This window comes from Maylandia zebra, linkage group LG3, assembly GCF_041146795.1.
Source record: "Maylandia zebra isolate NMK-2024a linkage group LG3, Mzebra_GT3a, whole genome shotgun sequence".
NCBI lineage: Eukaryota > Metazoa > Chordata > Actinopteri > Cichliformes > Cichlidae > Maylandia > Maylandia zebra.
The window spans coordinates 16,146,207-16,159,705 of record NC_135169.1 but is presented as its reverse complement, the minus strand read 5'-3'; the positions used below and the strand labels follow the sequence as shown (position 1 = coordinate 16,159,705).

The 13,499-nt window shown below is 38.9% G+C and overlaps 2 protein-coding genes across 3 annotated transcripts in view; one reads left to right on the top strand and one right to left on the bottom strand.

Moving 5' to 3' along the window:
* The window catches only part of LOC101487469 (butyrophilin subfamily 3 member A2), a 406,303-nt gene that overhangs the window by 78,079 nt on the left and 314,725 nt on the right, over nucleotides 1-13,499 (bottom strand). The window lies entirely within an intron of this gene.
* On the top strand, nucleotides 822-3,162 carry LOC143414053 (sialoadhesin-like). Its single transcript, XM_076877696.1, has 5 exons — nucleotides 822-1,455; nucleotides 1,717-1,761; nucleotides 2,387-2,656; nucleotides 2,738-2,998; nucleotides 3,101-3,162. Exons 1-5 carry the CDS (start codon nucleotides 1,425-1,427, stop codon nucleotides 3,160-3,162), a joined length of 669 nt encoding a protein of 222 aa, XP_076733811.1. The 5' UTR covers nucleotides 822-1,424.

The following is a 13,499-nucleotide window of genomic DNA, read 5'->3' as shown; positions in this document are numbered from 1 at the left end:
GCTGTGAAGTACAGCCAGACTTTTGACCGCTTCACCTTGCGCATTTTTAATCTGTAGCTCTGCTCTAAAAGAACATACGTACCTGGGCCCGCCTACATTTTACTTCCTTGTGATCGGGTAGAATCCAAAGTGTATGACATCTCATGAAAAAAAAAAAAGCACCGAAATAAAGCACTGAAATGTGCGCTGATTTTTGGTCTGGTTACTACCGTTTATGTCAGAACCGGTGCCATACTGGTACCCATCCCTACTTTGGAGGGCCTGAAAAGGTGGAGAAAGGTGGAGTCTGGGATCGACCTGACATATAGACACAGACGAACAGGTGCACACAGGCACAAACGTGCACTCCCACCCTCATGCACACATCCCCTGTACGTTTGCATGGGTTAATGAAGACCCGTTATTTTTAGAATCTCCCACCATGCTGTCAAAGAAGAGTTGACATTGATGCTTTTAAACTATTCATGTCGCTTGATGTTTGAGCTGATAAATGGTAAGTCTGAAATCTCTAGATTATTGCATATTACCTGTTCTACATCTAGCCAAGGCTCATCTAAGGGGGTATGACATGAACGGAAGCCTGTTGGCTAAGAAGTAGTGTTGAAAGTTAGGCAGATCTCGTCCTCCTTTATATTTGGTCCTTTGTAGCTGAACGCGGGGGTTTGTCTTTCCAAAAGAAGAAATATATGAATCCAGAGATCTGAACCAATCTTGTGATGGTTCGTTCGGGGTCACTGAAAATAAATAGTTGTTTTTTTTGGCAAGACCATCATTTTTATAGCAGTGCTCCTTCCCATGAGTGATATGGGTAAAGATTAACATCTAGCCAGATCGCCTTCTACTTTCTTTAGAAGTGGGATGTGGTTTAACTTTATTAAATCTGCAAGCTTAGGAGAGATATTAATACCTAAGTATTTAATATTTCGAGGTTGAAGTGGGGTAGAAGAAGAATTATGGAAGGAACAATAAATTGGAAGAACTGTAGATTTTGACCAGTAAATTGAATAATCTGAAACTCTTGTGTTTGCCTCTGTGTCAGACTGTGAGAACACAGCTCTGTTATTGATGCTGGTGTCCCACCAGTTTAATATCTGTACAACTACATGGTGCAAAATATTCATTTAGTCAGTGCTTTGTTATGGGTGATCAGTACAAATGACTTAAAGCAACATGAGCTTTTTTTAGTGCTACCATGGAAATTTAGTTATAAACTGTCAGGATTACTGTAACTCGCTAGGCCATCACTGGTATAATGAAAGCATAAAAAACCCGTTAAATGGCTACAAATAGATTTGAAAGCATCAGTATGTGCTCTGTCTCACCTACCACAGCAACAGCTCTGCTTCTCTGAAAACTATTTTCACATAGTTGTTTTACAAAGGTCATACAGGAAGCATCTATTGGTTGGTCTCCAGCAAGACATCATGGAGGTCAGAGCTCTGTGCATCAGACTGTGTAAGTACTGTCTCAGTTTATACATTAAAATTAAACTATAAAGAGTTTGTTAAGGTTAACAATGTTGTTAAAAGGCTGTGGTTATTTAAATCTTTCATGTAGCAGAAACCTTTGGTGACACCTTAGAAATAACAAGTACAAAGTAATGTTTCTATTCAACAACTTAACAAGGAATAGCACTATTAACTCTAAGAGTTGGCAACTCTAAAGATGTCTGAAGATGTGGGTACATCTTATAGTAACTATTTTTGGTCTTTTTAGTGATGACTGTGCTGATTCTGCTGTGTGCACATGCTCAGAAAGTTGGTGAGTAATATCTGTTTGCTTATTTATCATTTTGTGATTGGAGGAAAAGATGGTTTATTTAAAAACCAAAAAGAACATTTTGGTCAATCAACACCTTTACTGGGTTTGGTCACAAAAGTTGTTATGCACATTTTATTGGTTATCACATTTTTAATTTACAACTTAAATCCATGTCTTTGGACTGTGGGAGGAAGCCGTTGAAAACCTTGAAACCTGAAAACATATACAGGGAGAATATGCAAACTCAACAAAGAAAGACCCTGGCCTGGTGGAACTGAACTCATAACCTTCTTCCTCTGAGGCAACAGTGGTAATCACCATGCTGCCATCTGCACTTAGTGGGGATAGGTTAATTGGAAAGTCTAAATTGCCCATAGGTCTGAATGCAGGAGTGAATGTGAGTGCAAATGGTTGTCTGTGTCTATGCGTTACCCCTGTGACAGAGTGGCGATCTGTCCAGGGTGTACCCCGCCTCTCGCCTTAAGACTGCTGGGATAGGTTCCAGCGCCCCTCGCAACCCTGTAAAAGGAAGTGGAAGCGAATGATTGGATGAAACTTAAATCCAGCTCTTTGTTAATTCAGCAATAACATTGAATCTTTGTTGTATTTTGTCATTTTTTCTCAGATGCAGTTTTTCTTCATATTGTTCCAAACAAATCCCAGTTTTTTGAATATGAGTCAGTTAGTTTTTACTGTGAGGAGCCTTCTCATGGAGATGTGTTATATAAGATGAAGGAGGAAGTAGAGCAATGCAGCAAAACCAGTAAGAAAACAACAGTAACGACAACAGGTTCAAAGTGCACCATTCATCCTCTTTATGCAAGTGACAGTGGAGAATACTGGTGTGGGACAGCAGGAGGGAAGAGAAGCAACAATATCAACATCACTGTCACTGGTATGTTTTAGTGAAGGCAGTATTTTGTCACAAACAAACACAAGTTCAACATTTTATAACTTGAAATCACCTGTCATTCAGCTGGTTCTGTGATCCTGGAGAGTCCTGCTGTTCCTGTGATGGAGGGAGAAGCTGTGACGCTGCGCTGCAGAAACAAGATGTCTTTATCCAATATCGCAGCTGATTTCTACAAAAATGGAGTTCACAACAGGAGCAGCTCCTCAGGAAGCCTGACCATCCAAGGAGTTTTAAAGTCTGATGAAGGACTTTACAAGTGCAAAATCGCAGGAGCTGGAGAATCACCAGAGAGCTGGCTGTCTGTCTCTGCGCCATGTTTCACAGGTGAGAAACAGCAATGTTTCAAAATAATTATACACATGTGTGATGCAAATATTTGCAAAGCCTTTCAGTATGTTTTTTTTTCTTTGTGGGGTTAATCATCAGTTACTGAAGAAGGTTCTTTGGACCTTTTAGAGGACTTTGGTATAGGATTCGTAACATTTTAAACATGCAAGTGTGAAATTATTAATAGTGAAATTTATACTTAATCTTTCTTCAAACTCGATAAATGTACATTCAACAACTTATCTAGACAGTTACAACAAGAGGAGCCACTGTGCTGCTACTACACCTTGGATCGTTGTCACTATTTTACTGAGCACTCTGATTGCAGTGGTGGGACTCTATCACTTCCGCAAAGATTTGTACAGAGGTAAAAAAAGGGGAAACATTTTTATATAATTAAATGTATATAATATATATATATATATGTGTGTGTGTGCTTTATTCTTCAGTTGCTAATGTTTCTTCAGTTTCTTTAATTGCTCTATTCATCTGTTTTGATTATTGGTTATTGCAGTTATTTTTCCTTTTTTTATTGCAGCTTTGGTCTATTGGTCAACAATGGCATGCGGTTCAGGCTCAACAGAAGATCAAACAGGACAGAACACAAACAGTAAGAAATGCCTTTACTATCAGCAATAACATCCCGTTAGATTAAGTTTCTCATAAGAAATCTGTTTTTTAATTTCATTTCATTTCATTTTCTGTTACTGTATTTTATTTTATTTTTTACCTTATTTAATAATAACTGTGTTATCTGGTGTGATCCTATTATTGACGATGAGAGGCAGACATGGGTTGTAATTACTGATGTTGCTGTGGTTATCTGCTCCCTCACTCCCACTGTTTGTCTCCATCAGATGAAGTTGAATTGTGTCCTAATCCAGTTTATCATTCTTTGGGCCAGGGTGACACTCAACCTCTAGGTAAAAATCATTGTGATAATATAGTATAAGTCTGCACATAATATTTAGTAAAATCTGGTTAAAAAGTACAACTGCTCTACCCTCTAGAATTTTCCATGACCCCACAGCTGTGTCATCAGTACCACTCCTCTTTCAACTCTTCATTATCTTCACAGCTTCACATTTCCTCCTTACTAATGCTCTGCACTTCCTGATTCACTAAGTTTCTTCGATCTGTCCTCCCCGCTCTCTTATTTGCTGATCCCTTCTTTTGTATACTCGCCTACACTTATTCATTCTGCCATCAAGTCTAATCACCTTCTTTGGTCTGTCGACCAAACACTTTGACATTTTCCCTAACAGAACATGTTTCAGCACAGCCATTTTGATCATTTCACAAAACCATTCTTCTACCTAATACGAAATAAGAAATGAACATTTTATTGCTAGTATAATATCACCTTGTTGCCAAAATATACAATACTATGACTAACTGTTATTTTGTACTCCTTTAATAATAATATTGGTATTAAATTGTTCTCCCTGTTTATTGCATCTTTTATCACAATTTAAACAATGTTATTGCTGAGATGTGATGAAAAGTGTTGTAAATAAGTGATTGAATTAGATTCAATTTTGTTAACCAACATATTCAATTTCATCTCTCTTCAAACAGAAACAGTGAAAACCACAGTAGCATACATGGCTTCACCAGGTATCTACCAAGCTGTGGCAGAGGATGCTTGCTATTCTACAATACCTTAGGTAAGACTGAGAACAATGATGCCTTATGCTCAGCATTCACCTAACATGTGATGAATGGTTGAGACTAGTGAATTACTGATGAATCACTGGTTGCAACACCATTGGCAATCACGTTTTTGGGATACCTGACAATGAGTCTTTCACTTCAAAATGGTTTTGCAGCTCTTTCCAGATGACTTTGTTTCTCCATGCTTTAGTTTCTTTTCAATCGTGGCATGATCATGTTGCTCTTTAACCTGCTTCTCTGGTTCTTTTTAAGTGATTTCTTGATTCAGTAAGAGTGGCAATATTCATGTCTGGGTATGACTAGTGAAGCTGAACTCACTGTTCCAAAAAAGTAACATTTAATAACAAACTTGTCTTACAACAGATATCAATGTTTCTTGGCATTAGTTCATGTGACATGAGTCTTTTGTAACATAACTGTATCATAGACACTAAAAATTCAAATATAAAACAAACAAAATGTTAAATTTATTTCATCCACTCATTCTTTTCTGCTCCTTGATTTCAGTGTTGCTGTTGGGTTGGAGCCGATCCTAGGAAAGGTATACCTTGGACAGGTCGCTAGTCTATCATGGGTCTGTAGCATGTCCTCAACTTGTGGAGGCATCATGGGATATTTGTGAACATACCCATGTAAACCACTGATCTCCGCCAACTCCGCCTTGAACAACACCCCAGGCCAAACCAGGACCAGGGTTTTGATAAATTGGATAAGTCTACCACAGCCCACTGTGTATGCCCTTGGCACCTTACCAGAATGCTGTATTTCCCTCCTGGACTGAGATCATCTTCATCAGTGGAGGTGGGCAGCTTCCTGCAAGTTGGAAGGACAACCCTTAGCCACTAAGGAGTAAAAGCAGATGAAAAAGGGCTGATTCATTAACATCTAGTGACCAGAAGGTTGGTGGTTCAATCCCTGTCGGCTCCAGTCTGCATGCCAAAGATCCTTGGGCAAGATGTTAACACCAAGTTGCTCTCTGATGCATCCATCAGAGTGTGAATGCTGAAAAAGCTCTTAACCATAGAAGAAAGTTCTTCTGTTAATGGATGAATAACGCATGCTGTATAAAGTGCTTTGAGTACTCTGGGAGAGTAGACTCAGAATCAGTTCATAGACAGAACATGCAGACCCCGTATAAAAAGCCATCAGCTGGCCCAAGAAATCATAATTACAACCGAGACAACAGACTAGCTCGACGGCAGAGAGACAAGCTAGCTGCCATCAGGACAGTGTGGGATAAGTGTGTGCACCACCTCCACCTGTTTTACATCCCCAATGTCACCATTGATGAGCAGCTGATCCCATTTAGTTGTGAAACATATTGCTTCACGTGTAAATGTGTTGTCTTTCCACTCACTCCACTTGATTATAACTGATTTTTTTTTTAGAACATTTTATAAAAACAAAAACAAAAAACAAAACAAAAACGAGAAGCACATTAATTCATAAATGTGATCTAACAAAGTTAAAGGGAAAAAATTAACCATGTTTGCTGTTCATATGGCTTGTAATTGGGATGAAGTAAACATCTGTTGAGTAATTTAACATAAAATTGTTTGATAGTGTTAATTTGGAAAGCCAAAACTCTAGCGGGTCCACCAGACCCATGAACACTGGCTGAGTAACAAAAATATGAACACCACACAAGGGTTAATGCTTAGATTTATTTATTTCATCCAAAAAATCATACATTTTTAGCTTAGCTCAAAAAATGAATCCAACAAATCCACCCAGTGAAATTGTGACTTAGTTATAACAAACATTATCACTGATGTTACTGTAGTTACCTGTCTCTGTAGCTTTCCAACATACGATGAATGTGAACTGTCCTTTAGACTCATAGCCATGCATGACACTAAACTGTGATTAAAAATATTTTAATAGTAAATATTAAGCAACATTAAAAACTTTGCCAAGTACTTTTGCAATAAAGGTGAGTGTTTTATTAAGCAAAAATGTGGCATCCAACTGATTTAATCCGCCTGTTGTCACAGCAGAACCAGGAACCATCGCAGAGATCCCCTCAGCGGGTCCCTACCAACCCATAGCAGAAAATCATTGATTGACTCACAACAGATGCTCCGAAAACAAATGTTTAAATTCAAAAACACATTGGTGTGTGATATGCTGAAGAGCAAATAGTTTAGTTTCTTTTTGTTCTGCACTTCCTTTATACCTTACAGTGAGGAGCGGTTTATCCAGCTTGTACTTGAACAAGCTGTACAGTACATTTTCAGATCAGGTTTGGTGTGCATGTCTATAAATTGATATAGCTCGTGTGCATGCATTTAGCTACAGATGCAAGCCACGTGGTTCTTAGCATATGTGAAGTTCGAATACTAACAAAAGAACATGTCTGTTATTTAGATGTTGAACTTAACCCTTTACAGCCGATCGGAGTGGGCACGCTCTGTTTTGCGTAACTATTTTTAAATCCCAGTAGCTCTGCAACCACGTAAGCTAGCGCAAAATTTTTTTTTGCATATGAAACCGGAGGAGTTGTACTTACATTTTATGCCATCAGCTTGTCCTAGGTCACAGTTTCCTTCCACATAAAGCTTTGCAAAAACTGCATAAAAAGCGCTTGCAGGAACAAAAACATAATATTCCAGAAACACGCTTTGCCGATCCGATCAGCTGTTCATAACACTTCCTACGTTGGAATAGACGTCAGCGCGAACTTTTGCATTTCCGCCATTACCTGCCCGAAACCGGAAGTGACGTCATTTTCGCGGAAATGTAGTCTTTTTTATGATCAGGGCCTCAGGGCATATACTGGTCTTTTTAAAAGTTATCTTTGACTTTATAACTTTCTGTGTCGTTTCTGGGATGCTTAGGACTCATATTGCACTGCTGGAAATAGTTTATTTTGATGCATATGCTGCTTTTTTGCAAATTTGCAGTATAATATTTATTTTCGTTTTTCCTGCAGTGTATAAAAATTGGTGTATTTCAAAAATAAAACTATGAAGACACTCAAAATAAATTTCCTGTGGTAGGAAACTAGTTTGTGCAACTTTTTTGTATTTACAGTTTTGAGGGATAAGCCTCTTAAATTTCTCTAACTACAAATATATGTTAAAAAAGCAAAAACGATTTTCAATTTTTTTGTAGTTTATTGCACTTTTTTGCAATTTATGTAATTACTATGCACTTAATGAATACATATTATTAAAATCTGGGCTATAATGGTTGTATTGATGTATAGCAACTTGAAATGCTCCCAAAAATGGCTCCACAGCATGTAAAAATATAATATAAGCTCTGGCGGACTTGGTTCTATGGTAGGTCTTAAAGGGTTAACTTAAAAGTGTATGAATGCTGTTACAAGAAAAGAGCTGCACTGACTTTCAAAAACACTCACTGTGGTTAACTCCTAATCTTAAAGTGTTTTGAAACTGTTTTTTTCTGAAACAGACACACCAAGCTTGTGGTCAGCAGTCAAATATACCCGTGAAGCACGACTCTGTGCATGTCTGTAACTGAAATATGGTTGATTAAAAAAATGGTGTCTTGTTTCTACTCAATAAAGCCAAAGACTTTCTATATTTGTTTGGTCAGACTGTGTGAAATCAGATGACGGGAGCTCAGTGGGTGTTAGTGATGCTATGATTATGAAGGAAGTGAGGTGGTGCACAAATAGTGTTTATTTCTTGTGAAGAATATCAAATCTGATTTTCAACTTTTTAACCCAGATGCCATCCAGAAGCTCAACCTGATCAGGAGATACTCCCTGATCTAAATTCTATTCTAGGCCCAAAACTAACAAAAAAGGAGAACTGCAATGTGTTTTATCCCACTGCACTTTCATTCATAAATGATAAAAAGTAGAAATGTTAAGTATTAATTCCTGACAACTATTGCTTTTGATAAAGTAAACATTTATACAACATAAAGCTTTTTTACTTACATGTATATGGTACTGATATATTCTGGCTGAGTACACACAGACCTCCGCAATGCTAAAGCTTTTTTTCTTCAGATGATTTGGCGGTGACGGGTTATCTGGCAAAGATGACAGATCAGCTCTGCTACCATCTAATGGCTATTGTTGGTATTGCTATGGAAGGTGACCAGAAAAATAAAAAGTGCCACAGTATCTAGGGACTTACTAAATCTGGATAAAAAAACTATGAAACTGTGAGTGTGTGTCTGTGGGCGTGTGGCAAAGTTTCTATTGACGCTTTCATTTTCCAGCTCAAACTGTCCTCTACAGCAAAGATAAGCCTTGAGGTATCATCGAAAGGAAAAAAACAATGTGCACTGTCCCCTTTTAGGATTTGGTAGCAGGGCAGAGGTCATATCATACTAAATGCTCTGTGAGTTTTTAATATATATTTAGATGAGTAATGCATGTTACTCATTTTACTAATGCTTGAAAACACTATTAAAACTACAAGTCACAAAATTTGGACACGCTTTCTCATATAATGGTTTTTCTTTATTTGTAATAATTTCAACATTGTAGATACAAAATAAAGACACTAAATATATTATTAATTTATAAATATATTAGGCTAGATTTATGGAATTATGTAGCAAAAAATATATATACATAACTCTAAATATGTCATATAATATAGATTCCTCAAAGTAGTCACTGTTTGCTTTGTTGACTGCTTTGCAAACCTTTGGCCTTCTCTCAATGAGCTTCATAACGTAGTCACCTGAAATACTTCACAGGTGTGTCAGGGATCATTTGTGGAATTTCTTGCTTTGGTTAGGACCACAAGTTGTGTTGTGCCGAAGTCAGGTCGGTAAACAGCTGACAGCCTTTTTTGACAGCAGGTAGAATTCATATCATGGCACGAACCAATCAGCTAAATAAAGAGAAATGACAGTCCATCATTACTTTAAGAACTGAAGCTCAGTCAGTGTGGAAAACTTCAAATGTGACCCCAAGTGCAGTCGCACTTGAGAGGAAGACCAAGAGTGACCTCTGCTGCTGGGAATAAATTCATCCGAGTGGCCAGCTTAAAGTTAATAGCATCTCGGATTAGAGCCCAGACAAATGCCACACAGAGTTCCAGTAGCAGACACATCTCCACATCAGCTGTTGAGAGGATACTGTGTTAATCAGACCTTTATGGTCAAATTGCTGCTAAAAAACACTACTAAGGAAAGCAATAAGCAGAAGAGATTTGTTTGGGCTAAGAAATCTGCACTTTGGTCTGATGTGTCCAAATTTGAGAAGTTTGGTTTTACCTGTCTTTTTAAATGGACTGGTTACAGGACTTTTCTACTCTACATGACCTTTCAAAGCACGTTTTCCGTTGAGAGTCACTAACACACTGCATCACAGTATGTTACCGCATCTGCTCCAAGGCAGATAGAGCAAGGCTTCAGAGTGTAGTCAAGGTAGCACAGGAGATCATCAGCTGCCCTCTCCCGTCCCTGATGGACATTTATTCCTCCTGTTGCCTCAGCAGAGCAGCAAATATCAAAGACAGCTCCCACCCTGGTTTCGACCTGTTCAACCTGCTTCCCTCAGGGAAGTGCTGCAGGTGTATCAGCACAAAGCACAAAGGCTCACAGACTCACGAATAAATTCTTTTCAAAGGCCATAACCACCCTGAACTCACACATGCACTGACGACTAGTGATGGGAATAACGGCATTACATATAACGGCGTTACTTTTTCCGTAACGAGTAATCTAACTAATTACTATTCCTATCGTTACAACGCTGTTACAGTTACTAACAAGAAAATGCGATCCGTTGCTATTTTTCAACAAACAGACGGTTGAAGCTGTGTTCAGCTTACTGCATCTTATATCAGTTGCATGGAAGTAGCTGACTACGTAAGTAATCTGGACGCTACAGCTTTAAGCAGCTCCCGCGGACGGTAATCACGATCACTGTCCAGCACAACACCTGGAGCTAAGGGGGCAAAACAAACGCATGAGTGCTGCTGTTTGACTGAGGAAGAATAAAGTAGTCGTGGTAATCCAATCACATGACCACTTAAAGACAAAGCAACAAGGTGATACAGTGGGGCAAAAAAGTATTTAGTCAGCCACCGATTGTGCAAGTTCCCCCACTTAAAATGATGACAGAGGTCAGTCATTTGCACCAGAGGTACACTTCAACTGTGAGAGACAGAATGTGAAAAAAAAATCCATGAATTCACATGGTAGGATTTGTAAAGAATTTATTCGTAAATCAGGGTGGAAAATAAGTATTTGGTCAATAACAAAAATACAACTCAATACTTTGTAACATAACCTTTGTTGGCAATAACAGAGGTCAAACGTTTACTATAGGTCTTTACCAGGTTTGCACACACAGTAGCTGGTATTTTGGCCCATTCCTCCATGCAGATCTTCTCGAGAGCAGTGATGTTTTGGTGCTGTCGCCGAGCAACACGGACTTTCAACTCCCGCCAACCCCAGAGGGTTAAACGTTTTTTTAAAGTAACGCAATTGTTACTTTTCAAGTATTAATTACTTTTAGAATATTGTAACTCAGTTACTATTTTTGAAGAAGTAACTAGTAACTATAATTAATTACTTTTTCAAAGTAACTTGCCCAACACTGCTGAGGACACAGTTTGACAGTTAATTGTCTGCTATCCAAGGACTTTCTTCTATACACAGACTACACAACTACTATCACCACCACTGTGCAATATTTAACTTTCTGGACCAGAGTCCTGCATTTTGGGTCATATATATATATATATATATATATATATATATATATGCTAAGCTAGATATATGGAATTATGTAGCAAAGAAAAAAATACATAATTCTAAATATGCCTTATATCATAGACTCCGCAGTCACGGTTTGCTTTGTTGACTGCACTGCAGTCTGGCCTTCTCTCAATGAGCTTCACGATGTAGTCCAAGCAGTGTTGGGGAGTAACGGAATACATGTACCGCCGTTACATATTTAAAATACAAAATATGAGTAACTGTATTCCGTTACAGTTACCGTTTAAAAAGAATACAGTTACATTGTTGAAAGAAATGGATTACACTGCGGTACTTTCCTGTTTCATTTTGTCGCGGGTCAGGACTGTTTGGGTTTTGTTTGACAGCTACGTTCTGTTGTTCCAGGCGGCAGCGTTACGGTTGCCATGGATACAGGGCGACACTCTCTCTCTCTCTCTCTCTCTCTGCGACTGTGTGTTTCCTGGGTGAGAGAGCGCCTTTTCGTTGTTGTTGTTGTTGTGCTAAGCTAACAGGCAGAATGCTACAGGCATAGCTCTAAAGAATGTAGCATCATGGGCAGTGTAGTCCGTGTTGCAGGGAGAATGCACTGCCATACACGTTATGGGTCTGTGAGCGCGAGGAGGGAGAAAAAGGGGAGTGGAAAGGTACGAGCAGTCATCGAGGAAAAACGGGAGCTGGAAGCATGTAAATATAATAATAACCACTGCAGCCAAGAAGAGTGCCTGACGAGCCCAGTTGTAAGTAAGCTATTAAGACTCGACTGTACAACGTGTTCGTGTTTTCCTCCGAAAACAATAAGTTCCGTTGGAGCAGTCTTTCAACGCCTCTCTCTGTCTCTCGCAAGAAAAGTTGACCCACACAACAAAGTAAAGCTATTTTTCGGCTACGAGCCGACAGGGACCCCGCCGTATTAGTCAGAGGTCCCTTTACTACAGTTCGGAGTCGTGGACCTTCAGTAATAGTAATAAATCACACAGCAATAGTACATTCAGGTTGTTGTAAAAAGCATGATAATATATTAATTAATCCAAAGTATTCAGAATACGTTACTGTCATTGAGTAACGTAACGGAATACGTTAGAGAATACATTTTGGGGCATGTATTCTGTATTCTGTAATGGAATACCTTTTAAAAGTAACCTTCCCAACACTGAGTCCAAGTGTATAAAACCCCTGTGATTTGTGTATATAGACTGTTCCACGGACCCCCTCTAACCACTGCTAAGATGGTACATTCCTCCCATCCTTTGTTTGTGTTTGCGCTGGTTCACCGTGATAGCGCTGGTGGAGCTGGGCTGTTGTACTGAACATGTCTAGTGCGTGTGCGTGAATGATAAGTAAGTGCCTTGTATTTGTTTGTTCTATCGTTGTAACTTATCATATACTTAGCTATGTACATTGGGTGATGCTTAGTAGAGTTTTCCAGCTGTTCGTGTAGCCAGGAGACAATGTATATTCACGCTGATCTGACCAAAATGGCGCTACCCTTGTGAACTGAGCTGCCCAAAGTAAAGATGGAGTCTATCCCTGTGCAGCAGCCCATTTGTGTCCACCAGGGGGTGGTGTTTAATCATTTCTGTTCAACCCTTTCTGTATTATTTAGACCAGTTTGGTTGACTTTAATTGTCTGCTAATTGTAATTTCTGTTATTTTTACAGAACCACACATACATATACTCACACGAATTCATTTCTGGAGATGTTTGGATTAAAGGAACCCTAATTATCATTGCTGTGGACCCTCTTTTTCATCATATAAGTCACCTGTGCCTTCTGACCGAGGATAGGAAAATCCTGCTGTAATTTGCCAGTCTATTAAGCAGAGGAGGAGCCAGACATTTGAAACACCCGGGGCTTAGCCCTAAAGGGTAGTATGCATGTGGGATTTTTTTTTTTTTTTTTGAGGGGGGGGGGGGGGGGGGGGGGGTGTAGAAATGACTGAAAGATTAATAGGCTCTGTTTTGAGTTTTGTTCAAAAAAGAATGACTTCATATAGGGAAAAATATATATCACACATGCAGGACACCTTAAACTAGTTTTTTAATTGAGCAGCAAGACAGAACGAAGTCGGGGCTGTATCAAGACACAGGGACTAAACCCCAATTCAACCAGACCCAGAACTGATCCAGAATTAAAACAGGACTACA

Excerpts from the sequence above, each read along its gene's own strand:
- LOC143414053 (XM_076877696.1), top strand. The coding sequence starts at position 1,425 with ATGGAGGTCAGAGCTCTGTGCATCAGACTGT. Across the intron at positions 1,762-2,386 it reads TGCACATGCTCAGAAAGTTG|ATGCAGTTTTTCTTCATATT; the intron begins GTGAGTAATATC and ends ATTTTTTCTCAG. Across the intron at positions 2,999-3,100 it reads CTCTGCGCCATGTTTCACAG|TTACTGAAGAAGGTTCTTTG; the intron begins GTGAGAAACAGC and ends GTTAATCATCAG.